The sequence below is a fragment of the Agelaius phoeniceus genome, chromosome 3, assembly GCF_051311805.1.
Source record: "Agelaius phoeniceus isolate bAgePho1 chromosome 3, bAgePho1.hap1, whole genome shotgun sequence".
NCBI classification, from domain to species: Eukaryota; Metazoa; Chordata; class Aves; order Passeriformes; family Icteridae; genus Agelaius; species Agelaius phoeniceus.
Window position 1 is genome coordinate 4,553,775 of NC_135267.1, and position 25,116 is coordinate 4,578,890.

Sequence of the window (25,116 nt, forward strand, 5' to 3'; positions counted from 1 at the left end):
AGGAATGAGACCATGGCTGTGGGCATCTCCTTTTACTTCCCAGGCATCACTGGGCCACGGGGAATGTTTGAAAATCACTGTCAGGGTCTTGCCCTCTTCAGGAGAAGAGTCATTGACCTGTAAATATCCCATGGTGCCTTCATGTCCAAAGGTGTGTGTGAGGGGAGATGCCCCAGATCACACTGGATGCACAAGGGGACCCTGGGGCTTTGGTAGAAGTGGCTCCAGCTGTCACCACCATGGTGCTGGGTCCTGATTTTAGTGCTGTATCCTTGGAGCTGTGCCCAGGGGGGTGACCTGGTTACTCCACACTCTGGTTTGTCCTCAGATCAAGCCTTGGGGTGCACAAATCCCACAAATCCCAGGTCACTGCTCTGTGTGGAGCAACACGGATGCCTGGGCCAGTCCAAACCCTGGAAAACTGCAGCTGGCAGAGGGGCAATGGACCAGCTGCTCCAGGCAACCTGCTGATGGTATCTTCAAATGCCCCAAATGCTTGAGGAGACCTGGGCAGATCCTCTGCTCCTTCTGCAGCATCTCCCATGAAACTGTTTTCGGATGAGGAATGATCCTGAGCTAGACCAGGATCTGCCCAGCTTTTGGGGGTCTCATCACCAATGTCTGGGCTGAACCACCCTCCTGAAGGGCTTGAGCAAGGGGATATCTCCATCCCACTTGGACAGATTGTCCAGTGCTTTTGCCTGCTCTGGAATAGAAAATTTCTGTTCATTTGCCTCCTGTGAACCTTTTGTTTTCCATTTTGTTTCTTAAGGAAACCCTCTCCATCACTTTAGAGAGGTGGAGGGTCATGTCCCAGCCCAGGAGAGCTCAATGCCACAGGTGAGAGGAGCTCTCAAGGGCAACATGGGAGCAGGAACCAAGCATGAATTTTGACAATGCAGGGAGTGACCCAAGGGCTCCCCAGGAGAACTGGCTGTGCCACTCTGGTGATCTGGAGAAAGGAGCAATCAGGCAGGAACAGAGGCTACGTCCCTAAGAAATTAAACAATACCCAGGCGAGTGCCTGGGCTTGGGAACGTGGCTGTCCTGACTGCTGGCACTGTCCCCTTGGCTTGTCACTCTTGTCCCTCTTTCAAGGTGAAATAAAATAAAGCAGGATGGAGTTGTACCAACAGTGTGGAGCAGCAGCCTTGGCCCAGCCCTGCTGGGATCTCACCTTCCAGCAGCCCAATTTCTGAGCATTGTCCATGGGTGCCTGGTTTTGAGAAAAACATTCCCTCCAGCTCCAAAATGATGTAACACCACCCCATTCCCCACCCCCCTCATCAAAAAAGATTTCCCCAGAAAAACCATCTTTTCACTTCCAACAACATTGAGCCACAATACTTGGACCTTAAAGAAAATAGAATTATTTGCCCCGGGGCTGTTGTTATTTGTCTGTTTGGTTTTTTTTTTTCCCCAAGCTGAAACATTGGTTATTTTTTTTCCCCCTTTAATTAAATTTGGTTTGCTGCAAATCCCTTTCTGGTGCCTTCAGTGTTCCTGTAAAAGGCAGGGCCCAGGCTGCAGCTCTGTGCCCATGGCTCCAAGGCTAAACAATACCACAGAGGGGGGGAGCAGAGGGTGAGCCCAGCTAATCAGGACTTGCCTAATAGGACTGAGTGCTTAATGAGAACCCAGGGACTCTGCTTCCCCAGCTGGATTTGGCTGGAGGAAAATGCTTTGTGCTCTCAACACCAGGTTTGAGATGGCTCAGCTCTCTCAGATGTGCTGGAACAGTGTTTTCTCCCTCCTGTGAATCCATCCTTACTGGACACAGGACAGATCTGTGAGGAATCTGTGGGGATCCAGGGATGCTGGAGGAGCTGAACAAGATTCTGGAAGCAAAATGATCCGTATTTTGCTTGCAGGGAGATCTTTCAAATCAAAACGCTGTTTATACCTTGATTTTCCTAAGCAAAGCCACCAAAGGGCCCTGTCTGCTCCTCTCATGTCCTTGGAGCTCCCTGAGGAGCTTTGGGGGGATTTTAGGGATTGACTTCAATAAATAACACCAAATGTTCCACTGTTTTGCTATGGAGACCTGCTCAGATGGTCTCTGTCCCCACTGCTACACCCCCAGATCGAGCTGGGGTGTGGTTTTGGGAAGGGGGTGGGATAGAGAAGGGACCTCCGGCCTTTCCCTGGTTAATGAGGGACATTTGGGGTTCAGCACGGGGACTGTGGGATGCAGAGCAAGGTGTCAGGGGGTTGCAGGGTGTGCACAGGGGGGTGGGTGCTGGGACACAGGTGGGTGCTGGGTGCATGGGAGCCCAGATGTGCATGGTAGGTGGGTGCAGAGGTGGGTGCAGAGCTGGGAGGTTGGCTGCACACAAACAGTCGGTGGGTGCAGATGCAGGTGTGCATCCCCACATTCACAACAGGCGGGTTCAAGCGTTGGTGGCTGTCCAGATGTGCACAGCACCAGGGGACAGATGTGAGGCGGGCGCCAAAACCAGTGTGTGCCTCCACCCGCTGTGGAGTGCTAGGGTGTGTGTGGGGCAAGCAGGAGCTGTGACCAGAGCTGGGTTCTCTGTCTGGCACTGGGCTGGGTGCTGGGTCCTGGTTCAGTGCCAGGTCCAGGGCTATGCTGAGCTGGAGCAGGACTGGATCCAGGTCTGGGGCTTGGTCTAGGTCCATGTCTGTGTCCTCACCAAGTGTCAGGTCTCAGCTCTCGGTCTGGGTCCACATCCGAGCTTTCCATCGTGCGCTGGGTCCAAGTCCCGGGGCGGGGCCGGTGCCGGGTCCGTGTCCAGGGCTGGGCTGAGGTTTGGTGCCGGTGCTGGGGCTGGGTCCAGGTCCGTGTCTGTGCCCAGGTCTGGTCCAGCTCGGGTGCTGGGTCTCGGTTTGGGTGCGGGTCCGTGGCTGGGTGCAGATCCGGCTCCGTGGCCAGGTCCTGGTGCGGGCGGCGCCGGTGCCGGTCCCGATGCGGGTCGGGGCGGTGCCGGTTCCCGGTGCTGGCCCCGATGCTGGTCGGTGCCGATGCCGGCCCGGTCCTGGTGTGGGTCGGAGCGGCGCCGGTGCCGGTGCTGTTCCGGTGTGGATCGGGGCGGTGCCGGTGCCGTTCCCGGTGCGGGCTGGGGCGGTGCCGGTGCTGTTCCCGGTGCGGGCCGGGGCGGTGCCGGGTCCGGTCCCGGTGTGGATCGGGGCGGTGCCGGGTCCGGTCCCGGTGTGGATCGGAGCGGTGCCAGTCCCGTTCCCGGTGCGGGCCGGGGCGGTGCCGGGTCCGGTCCCGGTGTGGATCGGGGCGGTGCCGGCTCCGGTCCCGGTGCGGGCCGGGGCGGGGTCGCCGCCGGGGCCGAGCGGAGCCGGGCGGGCGCGGGGAGGGCTCAGGCAGCGGCGCCTGCGCGGGGCCATCGCGGCGCTCCGCGAAGTTCCGCGGGGCCCGGGGAAGTTTGGGCTCGGCTCGGCCCCGGCCATGGCCTTCCGCCGGCGGGCCAAGAGCCACCCGCTCTTCAGCCAGGAGTTCCTCATCCACAACCACGCCGACATCGGCTTCTGCCTGGTGCTCAGCGTCCTCATCGCCCTCATGTTCGAGGTGAGACGCCCCCGCCATCGCCCCCCGCCGGGACCGGCTGTCCGAGTGTCCCCACCCCGTGGACGAGGTGACCCCCACCTTGGTCTGCATGGGGTGTCCCCTCCTGGGGCGGTCCCAGCTCGGGAGGGTCCCCACCCGGCCCAGGTGCCCTCATCCCGTCCGGGGAGGGGGCTGTGGGGTGCGGGACCCCTGGGTCTGGGCTCAGAGTGCCGCCCCATTCATTCCCCATCGCTCACCCGGCACCGGAGCGGTTCCCCACATCGCCGCGGGGACCCAGCCTGCTGCTGGCTTTAGGGGTGGCACATCCTTCACATCCTTCTGCCCCCGCTCCAGCTCTGCCGGGGGTCCCTGCCTGGGGAGGGGGAGCACAGGGGGTGTCAAAACCCCTGCCCCGAACCCACCGCAGCTGCCGGGATGTCCCGAGCGCTGAGGGGCGCATCAAGCCAGAAGCCAAGCTTTGTCTGATATTCCCAGCTCTTGGAAATTGAAGAAATTTTTTTTTCCTTTTTTCCCCCTTTTTTTCTTTAACAGTAGCCCTTTTCCAGGTGTTTTCTCCGCAGCCCGCTGATCCCCGCTCCGTGGGACGAGCGCCGGGGGCTCCCGGGCCTGGGGCAGCGGCTCCCCGGCCTTTCCCATCCCGCTGAGCCACGGGCAGGCATCCCCGGCATTCCTCCCCCTGCCGGGGTGGCCGCAGACCCCCGCAAGGCCCCTGTCCCACCACGGCCATGCCGGGAATGCCGCTCCGTCCCTCCCGCTGCTCCGGCTCCTTCCCTGTCCGCCCGCTTTCCCCGTGCCTGGCTCCGGGCATCCCGCACCGAGCAGCGGGCCCTGGTCAGCGGCACCGCCGGCCGGGACCCCCCCGCCTCCCCCGCTGAACCCTCCCCTTCGGCACTGCCACGTTTCAAAGCAAATCCGGATGGGAAAGGGGTGGCCGGGGGGCCTGGCGAGGGAGGAAAGGCTCCTTCTGTAGCAAATCGCAGGAGGAGGAAATCCATTTCCTTAATTCCTCCCCGCTGGCACCCCCTTGCTTTTCTATCCCCCTCTTTTTTTTTTTTTTACTGCGAACTCATTGAATGAACGAGTCTCTTAGAGCACTCGAACCCTTCTCGACGTCCTTGTGCATGTATGTATATTTATTTAAGGGTTTCAAAACCGACCCAGGAGGGCCAACTGTATTCCAAAGCCACATGCAAATGCTGCAAAGTTGGGCTGCAAGTTTCATACTCGTACTTTAAAAAGAAAATGCTGCTGAGGTTGCATCTCTGTCTCTGGGTTTCTCCCTGCAGATGGGTTTGTTGCATATTGGGAGCCCTGTCCTGGTGAAGTGGTACCTGGGCTTGCTGCTGTGGTGCTTTTGGTTGATACGGTGCTGTGAGGGCAGTTCTAAACAATGATGAACCTCCCCCCGTGGAGGTGACAGCAGGGAGGGATTTGTGGTGTATCTGTGGTTTTTTAATGTATTTTAATTAAATCTCCCTCGGATGCTGAAGGCAGCAGTTTGCTACTCTCCAGCAGACCTAGGGAGACAGAGCTTGCCATGCCAGGGTGGCTTCCAGTGCTCCCTGTGGCTGGCAGCATCATCCCTTGGCATGGGGCTTGGGACAGCTCTTGGTCCTTGTGGGTATTTCAGTTTACTTTTATTTTATTATCACATTTATTCCTTCTGCTTTGTTTTCCCCTGGAGGGGAGATCAGCCTCTGCTCTTGCCCATCCCTGCAAACCATCCATGCCTGTTTGTGCCACCTCTGTGGTGAGTTTTGGTGGCAGCTCTGATCCCTTGCCATGCTGAGGAGGACCTGTCACTGTTGCTTCCCCTCCTTCTCCTGTCATCCCTGCTTCCCACCCTGCAGCCAGGCTTGCACCTTCCCCAGTGCCAGTGGCCACAGCCAAGCTCAGGCCCAGCGGAAGAGGCCGAATCCTGCTCACAATAGGCCGTTTCCTGCAGGGGAGGTTTTTTTGGGAAGACACAAATAAGGTTTTTAACCTTTTCCCAGGCATCCCTCAGGAGCTGACTGCTTCCTTGCTCCAGCACCCTGCTTGGGGTGATGCTGTGGGGCTGCCACGGGTCTCCCACTGCTCAAGCGCAGCATCAGCTGCACCTTGAGCATCTTTTTGGATGCACAACCTTTCCCCATCCACATGGATTCTCCAAGCTGGTAATTCCTCTGTGGCAGGGAGCAGGTGCCAGTCATGATGGGATTTGGTGACACGAGGCTGCTCATTGCTGTTCCAGATAATTTGATTATTTCAGTGTTGTGTGTGTTTTTGGGGATCATTGCATTGCTCTGGGAGGGAAGCCCCAGGCTTGGAGGGAGTTTCCCCAAAAAGAGCTGTCCTGAGCTGGGCACTACAAAGGGTTTTTATTTCCCAGCCAGCCCTAAGCCTTCAGGGTGTGAAAACACACTTGGTTGTGCAGCTGCCTGATGCCAGAGAGGGATTTTGCCGCGTGTGTGCGGCTGTTGGAGCCCAGAAAGAAAAACCTCTTTTTTTTTTTTTTTTTTTTTTGTTTAAAACTATTTTTAGTGAGTCTGTATAGAAACGTGAAACAGGTGCTTCCCATCCTCATGCAGAAATTACTTTGCATATCTTTTTCCACCCTGCTTTGCAGAAAAATGAAGCAAAGGCCAGGCTGGGTTTAACCTGTGTCCCACCAGGGATGGTGCCTGATCAGGTTTGGGGAAAACTTGGCTGATTTTGGAGAAGTTTCTATATTAGATGAGGGCTGCTGTTGTAATCTCTAATGTGGGGACACTGAGGCTCAGTCTTATGCCTGGGGTGATGAAATAAAGCTATAAACCATTGTTTTAGCAGCGGTTCCATGCCCTTGCTGGGCTTTCCCTCTGTGCAGATCGTGGGATGTGAGTCACGGGCTCCCAGGCTCAGAGTTGTGACACTCAGGAGAAGGCAGCTGACGAATGAGCTGCTATTTCCAGGCTTCCTGCTAAATATACTTTCCCCTTCCCAGTCCCCTCTGTAGTACTCTAAAAATTAAGGCCTTCCCATTGTTAATGAGGGAAAACAAAATGCATTCCTGCCTCCCCTGGTCTTTGCCAGATGTAGGAGCCGAGGCATGTGGGGGATGTAAGTGTTGAGTGCTGGGAAGAGTGGAAAAAAGGTAAAAAAGCACAGTATTTAGGTTTACTTTTAAAAAGGGAATAAACAGGAGGGAGGGTGAGGCAGTGGAAATAGTGTCATGCTGGGGGATGAGTTTGTCTGTGGGGGCAGAGGGGCTGCACCGCCCTTGGGAAGGGCTTTTTGTCAAAGCCAGATGTTTACTTTGAAAGGCTTTGGTCCAAAGTTTGGGCTTTAGTTTACATATAGGGCCTGTGTCAATCCATACTGTGCATGAGCAAGTTTGTCTTTCAATAAACTCTGGGAAAAAGAAACCCAAAGTTGTGAGAAAAGCCTTTGGACAGCATTTTGTCTGTAATTAGTCTGAGTTGTTTTTCAAGCCCTGGAAATATTTTCCCAGCTCAGACTGCAGAAAACTCCCCCAGCCTCCCCCACCAGAGGTTTGGAGCTGCTGCTTTCTTCTAGAATGGCTTTAACTCAAGCAGGACCATGGGGAGGGTGGCATGCCTGGGGGTTCCTGGCTGTGGTGAAGGCAAATCCCACTGGGATGAGGTTTTGGAGAAGAGAAATGTGTTTCATAGAATCTTGGAATTGTTTGAGTTGGAAGGGACCTTAAAACTCTTTCCAACCCTCTGCCATGGGAAGGACAACTTCCACTAGACCAGATTGCTCAGAGCCCTGTCCAACCTGGCCTTGAACACTTCCAGGGATGGGGAGTCCACAACCAATCTGGGCAAGCTGTTCCAGGAGTTTATGGAGTGTGCTGGGGAAGGATGCTCAAAAATTATCCCTCATTCCTGAAAATATTAGTGTTTGAGAGTTGCAGTGGGTAATTTCTGGGAGAAGTGCTAAACTGCCTGGATGTGTGTGCTTAGACACCTCTTTAAAAGCCACTTGCACATCTGAACAAGTGGAGTTGGGATTTTTATGAGGAGCATTTCATGGCCAGGGTAAAAACAGCATCTTCTAAATTGCTGGGTGGGGCTCTGAGCACCCTGCTCTGTGGAAGGTCTCCCTTCCCATGGCAGGGGGTTGGAACATGATCTTTAAGGTCCCTATCAACCCAAACCATTCTGGGATCTAAAAAAGGATTGGGAGAGCTTTGCTGCTCTGTATTAGGCAGCAATCTCCAGGCTAGGGAGGGAGGTGGATTTTTCCAATCACCACATTATCAGGGATTAAATGCCTGGTGGTAGACAGTAAATGTGTGATAGTGCTGGGATTGCTTGGCTTTATCTTTTGCTCTGCCACCCTGGGCTGCAAGGTGGATGTGCTGATTTGGTTTCTGGCCATGAGAAACAGCCTCATCCCTATCCTGCCTGATCCAGGCATCTCAGGAAACTCTGGTCTTGGTGGACACATTGAGTTTTGCCTCTTTATCATCCATCTGCACTTTGGTCCATGAGTTAGTGGCTTTAACCAGCAGAAAGCCACTCATTGCTGAGGATGTGGTTCCTTTTTCATGGCTGTAGAGAGCTCCCAGAACAACTGCTTCCCAAATTTACCTGGTTCAGGCACACAGAACCATAAAATCATTAATGTAGGGAAAACCCTCTAAGGTCATTGGCTCCAGCAATTCTCCCAGCACTGCAAAGGCCACCACTAATCCATGTCCCCAAGTGCCACATCCCTCATGAAAGGCAGGATGAGGCTGGGATGAGGAACATCTCCCTCTGCATAGAGGTGCCCTTCATGCAGGCCAGGGAGTGGATGAGAAATAAATATACAGTGTTTGCTACATGGTCCCTGCTCTGTGTGTCCCATGGAGACAAATCTCTCCCCCACCCTCTAAAAGGTTGTGCCAGGAAGGATTAGGTTGCATATGAGGAAAATGTCTTTGCTGGAAAGGCAGTCAGGGATTGGAACAGGCTGGAAGTCATGGAGTCACCATCCCTGGAATTGTTCAGAACTTCTGCAGATGTGGCACCTGTGGCCATGGTTTTGTGGTGGGCTTGGCAGTGCTGGGGGAACAGCTGGATTCCATAATCTTAGAGGACTTTTCCAACCTAAATTATTCTATGATTCCATGAATTGTGCCCCTGCCAGTAGCAGTTTAGGGGCAGCTTTGGCTCTACTCACTGCCCTGCAGGGCAGAAGTGTGCCCAGCACTTCTTTTTCCATATCAGCATCCAGTTTCAGAGCAAGTCTTGTGCCTCTGAATAATCCTCACATTGCTCTTCCCACTCCAAACTTCTGCTTTCCCTGGCTGCTTGTGAAATGCTCAAGGCAGGCTCTGAAAGGTTTTGCCATCCCTGGTGCTCATCCCTATTTCCCAAGCCAAGGAAACCTGTTTTTTGCCTTGCAGGTGCCTCCATCTAGGAGGTTACATTTGTCTTTGGTTGTCAAAATATTTCACTGAGGCTTTAGGAAGCAACCTGCTCCCCCTCTGTAAGGAAAGGTGGGGGTGCTGGGATGGCTCCAAAGATCCTGGTGGTTCTGCAGCCCACAGGAAGCAAAGGCAGGTGTGGAGATGGGACAAAGCATTGCTTGATGGAGGAACCTTTCTACCAGGTGCTCTGGGAAAGAAGATCAGGAAAAAGAAAAAGATCAGGATTGGAACCTATGCTGGGGCTGAGCTCTGTCCAGGCATTGCTTCCTACCCTGGAGATACTCTGGGGCCATTTTCCTGGACTCACAGCTCTGGCCTGTGTCCTCTCCAGCAGGTTAGGAAGCTTTACCTGGAGATGATGTCTTGTTTCCAGCTGTTTATAGCAATGGATGTCAGCCAGGTACTCGGGGAGCTGCAAATCCATCAGTGCCTGCTGCCTTTAGCACGTCCGCGACACGGCCGCCCATCCCTGCAGCACCACAGCCACCACTGGCTCCATGCCTTTTGTTTCATGCCCTGTGCCAGCCTGTGGCAAGGTTTGGATGTAAACTCCAGTCCTGGATGTGCTTTACAGCTCTGGGATGAAGCAACTTGGCTTTCCCATCCAGCAAGGTCTGCAGGAGCCAGAAGTGTCTCCCTCAGCCAGCTTGAGGCCAGGCGATGCACTTTTTCCATTCCCACCCCAAACTCTGCCCATGGTCTCCATCTCCTGCATCTACTCCTCCACAAACAGAGCACTACATGTGGGATTTCCTTTTTTTTTTCTTTTTTCTCAGTGGAAAAAGTAATAAAATCCCCAAACATCACAAAAACACACCATGGAGTTTGCTGTCCCTGAGCTGGGGCTGCCTGCACTGGTTGCTCAATGCTGATGGTGGCAGGATGGGAACGCTTGGCAAAGTCCCCCTGTCTCCCCCACAAGCTGTGGAGCAATTTCCAGCTGGGATTTTAATATCCTGCAGCTCTGAAGCAGTGGCAGCCATGTCTGTGTGAAATGCAGCTCATCTCTGTCAGTGTTTGACAGGCACAGGATTTTTTGGGAATGGTTTTGTTTGAGGATGGGTGCTTGTGAAGCCTTGGAGGGTTGTCTGGGAGCCACAGGAAAGGGAAAATCTGGTGACCTGATGCCAGGGGTGGGATGCAGACATGTTTGGTGTTGGGTGTCTGTGCACTGGATTTTACTGTGGCCCCAGTTTGAGGGTGCTTTGGTCTCAGAAATGCAGTTTTGGGGTGTCCTGTGGGGTGGATGCTCTGCCCCATCCCCACAAAGCCTCCTGCTTTGCTGCTGGGGAGGAGCAGCAAAATTAAATTCCTTTGAATTCAAAGCAATTTAGTCAATGGCCACCTCACTGGTGATCAATGACAGGATCAGAGGGAGTGGCTGGAGCTGTGTCAGGAAAGGTTTAGGTTGAATATTAGGTTTTTTCCACCCTAGAGAGTGGCTGGGTACTGAACAGGCTCCTCAGGGAATGTTCACAGCCCCAAGCCTGACAGAGTTCAGGAAGGGTTTTGACAACATTCTCAGGCACAGGATGGGATTCTTGGGGTGTCCTGTGCAGGGACAGGAGTGGAATTTCCATGATCTTTTTGGTCTGTTCCAACTCAGGATATTCCGTGATTCGATTCTATGATTCAATAAATGAAAAGTGAGCAGCACAGCCCTGAGTTTTGGATGTCCTGATACCTCATCCCAGGCTTTTTTTTCTCTTTTTGGCCATGCACCTGGGATCTTGTGGGTGACCAGTGCGAGGTTCTGTGTTTCTGCAAGTGAAGCTGGTGCTGGCACATCTCCCTGGGTGATTTACCTTTCCCATTGTGATGGGACAAAAAAAAAAATGGTTCAGAGGAATGGATTTAACAACTGATTTGCTTCTTCTCCCCTCTGTGTCTTTGACAGGTCACAGCCAAGACTGCCTTCCTGTTCATCTTACCTCAGTACAATGTTAGTGTGCCTACAGCAGGTAAGAGATGCCTCTGCTCCACAAAGAAGCTTGGATTCCTCCCAAGAAGAGGGAGGAGTCTGGTTTGCCCCACATCCTCACTCCCAGCTGCCTTGGGCTCACCCTGGACTCATCAACTGCTCAGGGTCTTGTCTGGCAGTAAATGCAGTCTGACAGAGATGTTAAAAATAAGATATTTTTGGAAGAAACAAAGTTTGAGTGGCTCAGAGCACTTTGATCATGTCTCATGCAGCCAGGGTTGGGAAGAAATCTTTCCAGGGAGTCTGGGGGCTTCCTTCCTCTTTCTGCCACGGCCAGGCCACTCTGTGCTCCCTGCAGGGTGAGGGTGTGCCCCAAGCCTGCTCAGGCAGGATCCAGCTGTGTGATTGCCTGCCTGGAGCAGCTTCTTGTCCCCCTGAGGAGCAGGAGGGATTTACCTCTTTGCCAAGCAGCAGGGGCTGTGCATGTCACCCCTGTCCTGCTGATTTTTGGGGGTGGCACCTGGAGGGAGGGGAGGGTGTGGAGATGGACATGGTGCACTCTGACCCTGTTCACAGGGGTCTCAGGTTGAGGGAAGAGATGAGGATTTGACTCCATGTTTCAGAAGGCTTGATTTATTATTTTATTATATATATATTGCATTAAAACTATACTAAAAGAATAGAAGAAAGGATTTCTTTAGAAGGCTAGCTAAGAATAGAATAGAATAAGCAAGAATGATAACAAAGGCTCTGTCTCGGACTCTCTGTCTGAGCCAGCTGGGCTGTGATTGGCCATTAATTAGAAACAACCAACATGGGCCAATCAAAAATCCACCTGTTGCATTCCACAGCAGAAGATAATCAATGCTTACATTTTGTTCTTGAGGCCTCTCAGCTTCTTAGGAGGAAAAATCCTAAGGAAAGGATTTTTCATAAAAGATGTCTACAACAGTGCACAGCATCCCTGATTCACAGGGAGTAAATTCCAGGAGGCTGTGAGCTGGTGCAGCTCAGAAGTAGATGGACCAGAGGAGGTGTCCCAGCTCCCAGCCAGGAGGCTCAGCCTCTATTATTCCTATTTTGGCTGCTGGTTTCTGCCTTCCTGGCTCAGAGCCCCTCTGGATCTGGCAGGGATCTGGGCACTGGCCTGGAGACAGCAGGAGGTGCTTTGGGTAAAGGCCTGGGCTCGGGATGAGCCAAATGCCTGGGGCACAAAGCTTGGCCTGGTGGCAGAAAACTGCAGTTAATTGGGAGTGTTTGAGTAATCATCCAGAGAAAGAGCAGGGTTGGGATTAGGGGAGCTGCAGAGAGGCAGACATGTGGAAGATAAAAGCTCTGCCCTTAAAGGCTTTGGTTATGGCTGAAGGAATCATGCAGCTTCCAGATTAAATTGTGGTCCCTTCTCCCCTGTGGCACAGTCCAGACAGCTTCTGCTGCTGGTTTTTGGGATATATTCTTTCATGATATGAGAAGTCCCAGGGGGCACAGAAGCACCTCCCCAGGACCAGGTACTGGGGTATCAATATAGGGCATGGACTAGTGGGGAGAGAGACCTTACTGCAGCGGCTTCTTGGGAGGAATCTAAATTTTTCCAAGGCTTTCCCACATCCCCCACAGCTCCTGCTAGAGGTGCCCTGGAGAGAGGAGGCAGAGCACATGAATATGATATTATTTTTTTTGGCCTTGCAATTTTGTCTTTTACCTTGCTCTGGGATGCAGGCACCATTTTAACCTCTGGGTCTGCGCAGCACTGGGGGCTCCTAAGGACAGAGCGTTTTCATATCCTTTTGCCAGGTGTGTTCATAAATCCTGTTCAAATCTTAGAAATCTGGAATGAAGCTTTGTTTAGGGTAGGCAGGGCTGGTGACAGAGCAGTCTCTTCCCAGCACTGGTATCAGGAGAGGACAGACTGGATCAGGGTGAGGGAGAGCAGCAGCCAGGAGTGGGCTGAGCTTCTTGTGATGATACTGCAGCCTTCCCAACTCTGCTTCTTCCCATAAGCTTCAGGGCTGAAAATAGTCACCTAAATGCAGATGTCTGGGATATTTTGGGTGCTGCTGGGTCTCCTGTTGCTCCAGAAGAGCACAGCCCCCTGTGGGTCTTATATCTAATCCACCAGCCCTGTGCTGCTGCCTCAGATCCCTGAATAGCAGAAGGCATCTGCACGTAGGCATCTGAATCCCGCTCCAGCAGTTTTCAGGGAGGAGTGGGAGATCATAAGGAAATGTTAAATCATAACTGAGGGGGTGGAAATCCTATCCCAAGCCCTGATGTTTCTAGTGGGGCATCCCTGATCCCTGCTTCAGCCTCCCACGTCTTCATCCCTCCAGGTGATAAATTCCCATCTCCACAGCTGAGCTATCCCCAGTAGCAGGGGGATGCTTTTAGTGTCCCCAGTGTCCCCTCCATTGAGGTGTGTACCTGTAAGAGGGGAAACCACCAATGTCTGCCACGAGCTAACCCTGGAGAGAGCCCTTTGGCCACTGCCATAGTCATGACCTCTCTCTGGTGTCCCCATCCAAGCTGCTCCCCACTGAGCCCTCACCTGGAAATCCTTTGGGCCACGGGGGTCTGACCCTTGCTCTGGTGTCTTTGCAGATGGGGAGCTGGTCCAGTATCACTATGGGCTGAAGGACTTGGTCACCATCCTCTTCTACATCTTCATCGCCATCATCCTGCACGCGGTGGTGCAGGAATACGCCCTGGATGTGAGCACCATTCCCTGTCCTTTGTCCTCAAATACCTCAAATCCCATGGGGGGCTCTGCACTTAAATGCTCTTCTGGGGGTGGTCTGGGGGCTGAGGTGGTGATGAGTGAGCCTTCATCCCTGGAGGCTGCTCAGGATGAGGAGGAGAGACAGAGTTGATGGTGGCTGATGTTTTCTTGTTGTTTCTCTCTCCCTCTGCTCCTTCCCAGAAAATCAACAGGCGTCTGCATCTCTCCAAGGTCAAGCACAGCAAGTTCAATGAGTCAGGGCAGCTGGTTGCCTTCCACCTCACCTCTGTCATCTGGTGCTTGTACGTCGTGGTGACGGTAAGGCACGGGGCTGCCTGGCATTTGGGTTTCCAGGGGGAACTGTGGCTTCTGGAGCACAAAATCCCACTGGCAGCAGAGTCCCCAGCCAGCTTCTGGGTCAAAACAGGCACATTTCAGCCAGTTTAGTTTTCAGCTGTGGTGGATCTTTCCTGAAGGCACTTTTGGGAGATCTTTCCTCCTGTATTGTACAAGGCACAGGTAAATGGGCTGTGAAATATTTTTGGAGCTGGGTCCCAGAAATCCTGCCTGGCTCCATCATCTCCATCCTCTGCTTCAGGACCTGATGCCTTTCTCAGCTTATTTTCCTCCTTGTGTACATTCAGTGCCTTGAGGTTTCTGGGTGCCTTTTGTGGGCTCATGGGGCTTATGGGCAGAATTTTGGGATCCCTCTTTATTGTTCCTTCCTTGGCAAGCTGATGGTGAGGGAATCTTTGAAAACAAGGAAACCTTGCTGTTCCTTTGGATGTCAACCCAAAGAATTCAGAGGGAAAACTGTCATTTTGGGAAGGAAGGGAGAGGGAAGAGCAAGTGGTGTGGGAGAGATCTGACTGTTTTGGCAGTGTGAAGTGATGATGCTTTGCTCCCTGCAGCCATTGGGGTCCAGCTGTGGACTGCAGTGGCTCTGGGGATGGATCCTTGGGGGCAGATTGCCTCCCCACTGCTCAGAGGGTCCTGCCAGCCTTTCTTAGAGAACTACTTTTCCCTTCAAGGCCAGCTTTTCTAGAGATCTGCTGGCACTGCCTCTGCCCCATAGGGCTCTGAGGAAGGAAACTTTGGCAGAACAGTTGATCCTGCTGGTTTTGGGCTCCCTCTGCCCAGTGCCAGACCCATCCCTCAGCAGCTGTGGGGCTGGAACCTCCTGTATAACCCACACTGAAGTGATGTGTTCCCCAAAAACCCAACATGTGCAGAGCAGGTCACTCTTGTGCTTTCCTGGCCTTCTCTAGCTGAAAAAAAGGGTCTTGGGACAGCCAGGGAATGGATGAGGGTGACTGGGCAGGACAAATTTCCAATTCCAGCATCTCCTTGCAAAGCCTAGGGCAGCATCCATGTGGCAGGAGTGAGAAAGGAGTCCCATTCTCTAAGGCAAGAGGTGGCAAATGAAACTATCCAATTCATACCCAGTTATTTTTGTTGGTGTTTTCTGTTCCTCTTTCTCTTCAGAAGCATTTCTTGTTGCTTAAGTGCTGCTGGGGTTGGAAATGCCAGTGGGGAAGAAGCCTCTGGACCGTGCACATGGCTGCCTGAGCCATGCTACAGGAATCTCACCCCTACACCTCCAGAGCATTCCAAACCCCAAAATGTCCTCTCCTGAACTTGGGACCCTCTGTGCAACTGAGCAAGCAGCTTTCAGCCCCCAAACAAGGGGCCTGGTGAAATTTTTGAGGGTTGCTGGAGACCCACAGATGCAGAGCTCGGCCTTGGCTCTCACAGGGAACATGGTTTTTCCTGCAGGCTGTGACAAGGCTTGGGTGTCATCCCCAGTTCCTCCTTTCACTGTACCATCAGCTCACCCTCTCATAACCTGTTTTGTTTTGGTGAAGCCTTGCCTCTCTTCTCTTTTTCAGGAAGGATACATTTCAAACCCCCGGAGTCTGTGGGAAAACTACCCGCATGTTTATCTGCCGTAAGCACTTGTGAGGGCATTTCGTTCTGGGGCTGGCCACTTCCTTCCTCTCCATGGTTTTCCCTGCTGGGAGTGGGGTGCTGACAGCACAGCACCCTCTGCATGCACCCTGCAGCAAGGATGCTGCAGTGAGACCATGGGCAGTGGGGATATCTCATTTGTGAGCCTGGGGAGGGGTGTTCCAGAGGGTTTCATGAGGAAGGCCCTGTGGGCTTCGTTACTCATCCTGCCTGTTTCCTGCATCACCTTGGGAAAGTCTCTTTGCAGTTCATTTTTCACAGCAGAAATGTAGTGGGAGATGACCCTTCCTTCTTGGTTTTTAACGAAAGTGAAGTTTGCTGAGAGCACAGAGACCACAGCACAAGCATCTGGATAAATTTTGTGTGTGGCTCTCTCGGCTCAACGAATAATTTCAGCCCTGAAATGATTTCTCCTAAATCCCATGGCTTCAAAACAGTGGAGGGATTGCCCAATGCTGCCCTGGCACTCAGGTTCTTGGGGTCCTGCCTTGGCCTGGGCTGGCTCACGTGGCTCCTCCCTGCATTTCAGGTACCAGGTGAAGTTTTTCTACCTGTGCCAGCTGGCCTACTGGCTGCACGCCCTGCCCGAGCTCTACTTCCAAAAAGTCCGCAAGGTGAGAGCCAGGTGGAAGTTTTGGGAGAGGGAGGGTGGCTGGAGAGGGCTGAGAGGTTGATTTGGCTTTTCTGCCCCTGCCAGGAGGAGATCCCCCGGCAGCTGCGCTGCATTGCGCTCTACCTGCTGCACATCGCCGGCGCCTACCTGCTCAAGTGAGTCACTGCCCCAGCATCCCCTCCCACTCCAGGGATGGGGCTGGGCAGCTGCTTCTGCCCTGGGGAACACCTGGGAATCCTCAGTAGGGTAGGGTGAGGGGCTTAGGAGGAATAAATTGGGTTGTTTCAGTGGAGAGTGACTTTTTACCTAGGCAGGCATATAGGACAAGGGGAATGGTTTTAAACTAGAAGATATTTGGATATTGGGAAGAAATTCTTCTCTATGAGGGTGGTGAGGCACTTGGCACAGGTTGTCCAGAGGGTTTCCCATCCCTGGAAGTGTTCAAGGCCAGGTTGGATGGGCATTGGAGCAACCTGGGACAGTGGAAGATGTCCAGGGCAGGAGGTTGGAGTGAGATGATCTTCAAGGTCGCTTCTCACCCAAACCATTCTCTGCTAAAAAGCAGAGCAGCCTTGCCAGCCATAGGGTTTTGTGTTGGATATATCCCAGCTCTGCCAGTGTTTTGGATGGTTTGTTGGTGGTTTGTAGACAGAGATTTCCCCTCCTGCAGTCCTACCCCCACTGCTGCACAGAGGTCTGGCTTTGGGCTGGCACTGCAGCTCATGGACAGCAGGGCTGAGGCTGCAGCTGAGTTTGAAGGATGAAGGTTGAAGGATGAAGGTTGAAAGATGAAGTCTGACCATCCCAGTGATGCTTTTTTTTCCTCTTCTCTGCCAGTTTAACCCGCCTGGGGCTGATCCTCTTGCTGTTGCAGTACTTTGCTGAGTTCTTCTTCCACATGGCACGGCTGGTTTACTTCACGGACGAGAACAATGAGAAGCTGTAAGCAGGGGAGCTGCCTGTGCCTCCCATCCTCCTTTGGAGCCCAGGAGAGCCTGGATCTTGCTCTCTCCTCCTGGGTCAGCACTGGGGCTGCTCCTGCCCACACCTCTGCTTGCCCTCCTGCAGGTTTAATGTCTGGGCCGTGGTGTTTGTGGTCACCAGGCTCTTCACCCTCACCTTGTACATCCTGGTCATCGGCTTCGGGCTGCCACGTGTGGAGAGCCAGGCCCTGGACCCTGAGAGAGGGAACTTCTTCAGCTTCCTCTTCAACAATATTCTCTTCAGGTAGGAATGTCCTATGTGTCTTCCCCCTCTGTGTTATCCCAGCATGGGTTTTTCTGATTTTGTAAATCATGGAATACCAGAATGGTTTGGATTGGAGGGGACCTTGAAGATCATCTCGTTCCAATGCCTACTGTGGACATGGATACCATCACTGGACCAGGTTGCTCCAACCTCCATCCAAATGGGATCCAGACAGTGATGATCTGATCCTGATTCCATTTAGGGAAGGTCTTAGTGAGCTGAAGGGGGTGTGGAGGAAGCAAGGAGGAGTTTAAAGGCTACAGAGAGCCCAAACGGAGGGGGAAAGTCAGGAAATTAAGTGTTAATCAAGTGAAGTTATAAAGTGCAAGCCTATGTTGGAGAAATGCTTGCAGGCTTTCCCTGTTTTACCTGTAAGTGCATTTACACGGATGTGGTCAAGGAAAAGGCATTCTCCCTTCTGCTTGGCCATGTTTTGCTGCTTGTTGATGTGGGAAGCAGAGAGTAGAATGGGCTCCTCATCCCTTCCAGTCTGTCAAGTCTGGGAGCCTTTCTCACCCTTGCAGCAGCTGTGGTTTCAGTTCAGAATTTGCCAGGCATGGTCATTCTCAAGCTTTTTGAAGCCAAGGACTGCTGGCACACCTGAGGATTTGAGGGTCTTTCTTACCTCCCTTCCAGGTGGTAATGATGGATGATCCTTTAGATCATCCAGGGACGTCGTATCTTGACTGTGCCACTTTGTTTTGGGTAGTGCTGGTTGAGATGATCCTGTTCATCCTGTGGGAATCTACAAAATTAGAGGGTTTTGGGAAAGCTGGTAAAGGCAGGCTTCAGAGACAGTAGAACTGTGATTAGAGCTAAGCTAGCAGGTTTACAAGTAGGTATTGTGTTCGAAGTGGGCAAGCATTGTTTTGACCAAAGAGACGTGTGCTTATAGTGGTTGGATAGAACTACTGTCAATATGCTTTTGCTTTGTGTGATTGGTCAAAAAACTTATAAAGTAAGTTGTAACATTAAGTTCTTAGTCTGCTGCCTGAGATGTGAGCTGGTGGCATCTTCCCATTGTCATAACCATGGAATGAGACTGATGCTGAAAAATAAAACAGCTCAAGGCACGTTCCACAGCAGTCCCGTCCCGTTTGTAATTTGTACATATACCCCTGACCAGTGACACATCCATTTCTGCCCTAAAGTTGAAAGAATCAATGAATCAAAACCTGAGAGCCTTATGACATGGAGGGAAAGGAAGGTGGCTGCTCTGGGCTCAGGGGTGGCAGAAAAGAGAGGTGGTGGCTGGAGGGATGGCATCTGCCACGTGGGGGGACCTCGGCCACCACCCCCAGTGTGGGGGGAAGGCCGGGCTGGGGGTGGCCTCGCTGCTGTGTTCTCAGCCTGCCTCTTCTCCACCCCTGGCAGAATGAGTGTGCTGCTGTTGGTGTGCCTCTTCCAGGCCTCGGTGATGTGGCGCTTCATCCACTTCCAGCTGCGGCGCTGGAGGGAGTACTGGAACGAGCAGAGCAGTCGGAAGCGAGCCGCCGCCGCCGCCGCTGGCACCAGGCAGCAAACCAAGCTGCTCAAGAGGGACTCGGGTGAGTGCTGGAAGGGTGGCACTGTGGAGGGGTCAGCCCTGGGGTTCAGCATCCCCCCAGCATGGTGCTGCCCGTGCAGGGTGTCCCTAGCAGTGTCCTGATGTCGTGGGGGTTTCCCCATGTCTGTGGGACAATCGTGAGAGAATAAAGGGTTTGGCTTGTGCAAGGGACAAAGTTTCTTTCTCTGTAGAATCACAGAATGGTTTAAGTTGGAAAAGACCTCTGAGGTCATGGAGTCCAACCTTTGTCCAATCACCACGGTGTCAACCAGACTAGAGCACTAAGTGCCACGTTAAGTCATTCCTTGGACACCTCCAGGGGTGGTGACTCCAAACCTCTCTGAGCAGCCCATTCCAATGTTTAATCACCCTTTCTATAAGGAAGTTCCTTCTAATGTCCAACCTGAACCTCCCTTGTGGCAGCTTGAAGCCATTTCATCTTGTCCTGTCCCTTGTTCCCTGGGAGCAAAGCCCCACCTGGCTGCACCCTCCTGTCAGAGACTTGTGTCAAGCGAGAAGGTCCCTCCCAAGCCTCCTTTTCTCCAGGTTACACACCCCCAGCTCCCTCAGATTACACTCCAGAGCCCTCACCAGCTCCATGTCCCTTTGTTGCCACCCCCAGGTTACCATGAAAACGGAGTGGTGAAAGCAGAGAACGGAACCTCACCCCGCACCAAGAAGCTCAAGTCTCCATAGAAGCCAAGGGTTGTCTCCTGGGGAGGAGGGCGAGATACCAGGACTGAGCAGCCCCTCCTCCTGCTCCTCAGAGTGAGCGGCGTCCCAAAAGGCTCGGGATCATCTTCCCAAGGTGTCTCTCGCTCTCCTCCCTTCCTTTCTTGCTCTCGTGAACCGTTTGCAATAAAACCAAAAAGGCCCCGTTCCCCTTCTCCCATCCCCCTCACAGGAACCTTTTCCAGCCCTCCTGGTTTTGCCTTCCTCTGATCATAAACCAGCGTGCAATTTTTTTTTTTTTCCCTTTTCTATTTTAGTGTTTGGTTATTTTGGTTAAATGGTTACAAATGTATCATAGATGGTTCCAAACAATCCTTTTTTCTCCTACAGCATGTTCCTCCCCTCTCTTCATGGTGCTTCCCTGAGCCCCTGGGACAGGGCCACGACAGCTTGAAGGCACCAAGTGTGTGTTATGGGATCAGATTCCTGGGGGAATGTGCTGGGGCTGTGAGATCTGAGGCTCAGGGGTGCTCTCAGGTGAGATGGGGCACAACTGGCCAGCACTCAGCAGGATGGTGATGCTGCAAAGAGAGACCAGGGTCTGATGGAGGAAGCTCAACCCTGTTTTGTCTCCTGGTGGACCTCTGGTTAACTGGGGTATTCTGAACCCTGTTTTTGAGAATTTTCGTGAGCTGGGCAGCAGAGAAGGGAGAGAACTTCCCTCTTCATATGGAAGGTCCACCTCCCAGCCTCTGCTTGCCCCAGCTGGGTTTCTCTTGGCTGCCCCGTGGTTGTTCTGAGCCCAGGGCTCTGCAGCTCTCAGTGTTTTGTTAAGGGGCAGCAGCATCCTCAGTTCCATGAGAATCCTTGAGGCCTGCCCTGCTCTGAGTATTGGCCTGGCTCTTGTCAGCTCAGCCCTTTGCCAGCTCGTCTGTGCCTCTTGGACCTGGTGTTCTTGTTGCTTGTGACCACATCCAAGTGACAATGGGTTGCTGCAAAGGGTTTTTGCATCATTGGGACTGTGCCCCTCATGCTGTCACCTCAGCCTTCCTCGTCCCTACCGTACCAGTCCAGCCATGCCATCGGCAGCCACCAGCTTCACTCTTTGTTTCCAAAGGATACAGTGCTTGTATCTACCCAAGGTGCTATCAAATCCAGGGTTTCTTCCAAAAATCCTAGCCCCTTCATCCCTTTCTGAGCTGTGAATGAGATGACAGGGAAGGAAGGCGAAGGAGGCCGGGGCTGCAAGGAGCAGCTTGCATTTAGGAAGAGCCTGGCTTGTAACACGTAGCTGTTGGCAGATGGAGTTGTCTCAAATCTACCTCAGAGGCCATCTGTTGCTGCAGACCACTTTCCCCTCTTGCTTCTGCCCACTGCCACCTCCACGTGCTGGCAAGAGGTTTTGTGGAAAGCCAGATCCCACCAGCTTCACCCCTCGCTGAGTCTGCTGGGGAGCAGCATCTGCTTGGGGTTTCGTGGGTCAGTGCCATCTCTCTGGGCTTCTTTTTGGGGCACCACGCCAAGCTAGGTTTGGCAGGTGAGCAGTAGTGGCACCTCTGTCCCCACACTGTCCTCTGGGGCAGTTCCTGAGCTGGGCTTTGCTGTTGGTGCCTCTTGTGCAGTGAAGTCGGCCGTAGCTTTAGTTCTGCTTGGCACAGCAGGAGCAGGGGACTCGTGGTGTGTCCCCTTGGCTGGGTGAGGAGAGGGACACAGAGCTGGGCTGCTGTCCATGTGCAGTCCAGGATTGATCCTTGGTGTGCCCCTGGCTCAGCCCCTGGGGGCACCTGAACTCCTCTCTCTCCAAGTGCAATTCCAGCTTGAGGCTGGTGCTGTTGTCCTTCGCACCAGTTGTGTTTTGAGGAATGGGTGACAGTTGATTTTCTGCCCCTCTTTGAGCTGAGTTGGGTTTTTCCCCCATTTTTCTGGGTGTCTTTTGTCCTTTCCTCCCCCTCTCCTTGTTGAGGAGGCACTGGAGGAAGAAAACATGCAGGGACATGAGGACAGTTAGTCAAATTCCACTTGTTCCTCAATTCCCACAACATTTGAGTGTCAAGTGAGAGATGCTGGCAGGAGAGGGCTCTCCCTGTTTTCAGGGGATCTGGGGAAGGAGGCTGGAGCAGAGCCCCTGGTGGTGCCTTGCCATTGCTCCTCCTAGCCTGTGCTGGGAGGATAAGACACTTTTTGCCTCAGAGGCAGCAACAGGACCCACATTGCAGCGTGATCGGGGGGAAAAGAGCTTTATGTTGGGGAGGACATGGAAAAGGCTGAGTGTGAGAGGTTTCTCCTTTCTCCTGCCTCTTCCCATCCACTTCCATGCCCTGCCAGTGCCCTCCAGGAGTGACTGCTGGCTGGCACCTCCCCAGAGCCTCAGCCAGGCCTTTCTGCAGTGCCGGCGCCTTGCAGCAGCGAGCTGCTGACTCTGTTAGCAGGTGACACATAGAGCCCCCCAAAACCACGGCTGCTGAGTGATTCCTCCTCCTGCCTGCTTGGCTTCAGGCAGCTTTTCCACTTGCACAATCCTATCTCTGTACAGTAGCTGGTGATGCTTTGTATCCCAAGTGCCTTATGTTGTAGCCTCTCTGTGCACTATAGCAGTAGCTGAACACCCTCCTTTGTTACTACGTATGTACAACATATGCTACATTTATGTGTTTTCTGTTTCCTTTTTGATAGAGCTACCAGGAAAAGGGACATTTGTTTTTGAAGCATTTCCATGTGTTCTTTTTATTATTTTGGTTTTTTAAACCTATAGATAATGGGGCTTTTTTTTTTTTTTTAGCCCTCCCTTATACAGTCCTCAGAAATCCTCACTTTTCTGTTAGATCCAAACCTGGCAGATTGTTCTTTTTTGAGCTGAGCCTTTGTTGTGAGGCAATATCCACTGTCATCCTGGAGGTTTGCAATCCCATCTCCATCAGAGGGGCTGCCATGGGGTGCTCCTATCCCTGTGTTGTAGTGCAAGCACAATCCCTGGGCTGCAAGCCTGCAGTAACTGCTGCTGTTTTTCCTGTGTCCTTGTCATTTCTCAGCAAATCCAGCCTTCCTTTCAGCCCAAAGAGCTTTTTCTTGGAGCGTTTTCATTGCAAGCCCTTAGTGGTCAGTCTGTCCTTGGCCTCTCTGCCTATGAAATGCCACGAGCTCACTTCCTTTTACTGGATGCTCTTCTCATGCCCCATCTGTGTCATCTGCAGAAAACATCATGGAATTGTTGGGTGAGGTTGGAAAATGCCTCCAAACTCGTCAAAGTCCAACCTTTAATCCAACACCAAGATCCAACCCCGAGCAGGAGCTCTTGTCCACCACAGTGCAGAAGGTGATGGAGATTATCCAAAACTTCCAGTGGGACATGATTCATTGCACTCTTCCCATGGGCTTGAGGCTGCTTTAGTAGTCTGTGTCCATTATCCAACCTAAGGAGGTCAGGAATTGAGTAGCCTGTGGTTTTTGGGGTGAAGTGTAGTGTTTTCCTGTCCTAGCCTAGAAGAGCTGTGAAATACCAGCACTAGTTCTCTTTTCTTGTCTTAGGTAGTTGGAGAATGGGCTTGGGAAGAGAAAGGGGTGGAGGAAAAACAGATGTAGCATTTCACATACAGTTTTTTGAGTGACTCTTACATTATGGGGCATTACAGTTGCGTTTTATGTTGTTGTTGTTGTTGTTATTTAGGATTCTTTCTTCTTACTCATCATGTTTGGGTTAATAGTAGCCAAGTTCCAGTTCCCCTCTAGGTCCCCTTACCTTCAACTCAGTGTTTTACCTTAACAAAAAGGTGTTTTTGGTGAGCTTCCTGGTTGGAGGGAAGTGTGGTCGCTCTGGGATGTCTCCTCCTTGCCTCCCAGTGACTCTGGGAGCTTGGAGCCATCCTGCCTTTGCTGCAGTGCCTGGGGCTTTACAGCAGCCTCAGGCTCTTGCCTTTGGTAGATGGACCCCAGGTTGTGTCAGCAGTGGGTGGAGATGATTGGGTTTGATTTACAGCCTTCCAGGAAACTTCATGGGGGATGAAAGGTGGGTTTAGAAGGTTTTATTCCCAGCAGTGAGGTCTGTTCCTCCTCCTTGGAGCTGTGTGTGGGGTTTTTCTGGGAAGAATGGCTGTTGGAAAAGCCAGGGAGAGGTGTGTAGTTTTTCCTCAAAAATGTTGAACTCAGCTGATCAAACTTCAGCAAAGGAACTCGAGGAAAAATTCTGTTCTTCCATTTTTATGCTTTAGTGCAAATTTCCTGATTTTGGAGGGGGTGGGGGGATTAACAGTCTCTGGTATTTTATCCCATTTGTTTCATTTTTCCTGTCACTTCAGTTTTTGTACGGATTTTGTTTGTTGTTGTTCGTTGTTCAATGACTTTTGTGATAAACTCAGCAGAAGTATTTTTCTGAAATAAATAAATAAAAGGCATAGATTCTTCCAGTGCTGTTTCCACTGATGCTTTATTATTGCTAAGCTGTGCATGTGGCAGGGGCACCTTCCACTATCCCAGGGTGCTCCAAGCCCTGTCCAGCCTGACCTTGGACACTTTCAGGGATGGGACAGCCACAGCTTCTCTGGGCACCCTGTGCCAGGGCCTCACCACCCTCACAGGGAACAATTTTTTCCCAATATTCAATCTAAATCCTCTTTCAGTTAAAAGCCATGCCCCCTTATCCTGTCACCCCAAGCCCTTACAGCTGGGATTCATCTTCCCACATTTCCCATGTCCACAGCACAGGCAGCTGCTCCAGAGTTCATTATTTGTGGCTGCTTTCATCAGAGGGAGTGGAGGATAAGGGTATTTGTAGGAGATGATTTATCTGATGTGGTTTAGGCGCATATTTTTGGTGAGCTATATTGTATATTTTGTGCAGCTGGCCCCAGGCACACGACATCACTTGGCTGAGGGTTAGGTTATGGTTTCATAGCCTGTGCAGAAAATAGTTTCTTACTTTCTACAGCTCAAGTCATTTCATCTGTAAGTTTTTGGTCTCTTGAAATCTGAGGTGGACCAGAGATCCCTGGAATGATCCTTGGTCTGGGTGAGCAGCAGCACAAAACAGGCCCAGAAGAGAAGAGCAGTGACCTTTCCAAACAAGGGGAGACAGGAGAGAGCTGTCACGTGGGGACTCTCAGCTGTCTGAGGGCAAGTGGGAATCCATGGCACAAAAGCTGATTTAAGGCAACATTTTGTTCCAGAGAGCTTTGTTCTCTGTGTGTGTGACAGCTGCCTTTTCTGGGTGCTCCATGGCAACACCTGGCAGGTGTCACTTGGGGTGAGAGGGCTCCTGCCTCGTTACCTTCACGGGGAGATGAGTAATGGAGCAGGGGTGTCATAACTATTGCCATGCCAACTTCCCATGTTCCCTTTTCCTTGGAGACCTGTCTGGTGAGATCACAGGTGGATAAGGTGGGTTTAGATGGGATCTCAGTCCTAAAACCATTCCCCCAACTTCTTGTTGAAAAACGCAGAGCTGCTGTCAGCAGATTTGTGTCCAGTCCCCTGTTCCCTCTTGATAACTAAACTCACCAC

At 52.3% G+C, this 25,116-nt stretch overlaps 1 protein-coding gene across 1 annotated transcript; it reads left to right on the forward strand.

Annotated features, from left to right (window-relative positions):
• The first annotated feature begins 3,327 nt into the window (after positions 1–3,327).
• On the forward strand, positions 3,328–24,023 carry TRAM2 (translocation associated membrane protein 2). Its single transcript, XM_054629409.2, has 11 exons — positions 3,328–3,538; positions 10,837–10,900; positions 13,459–13,568; positions 13,778–13,894; positions 15,466–15,524; positions 16,074–16,158; positions 16,242–16,312; positions 16,995–17,099; positions 17,226–17,384; positions 18,780–18,952; positions 19,574–24,023. The coding sequence occupies exons 1-11, from the start codon at positions 3,419–3,421 to the stop codon at positions 19,645–19,647; spliced, it is 1,137 nt and encodes a 378-aa protein (XP_054485384.1). The 5' UTR covers positions 3,328–3,418; the 3' UTR covers positions 19,648–24,023.
• Positions 24,024–25,116: the final 1,093 nt, after the last annotated feature.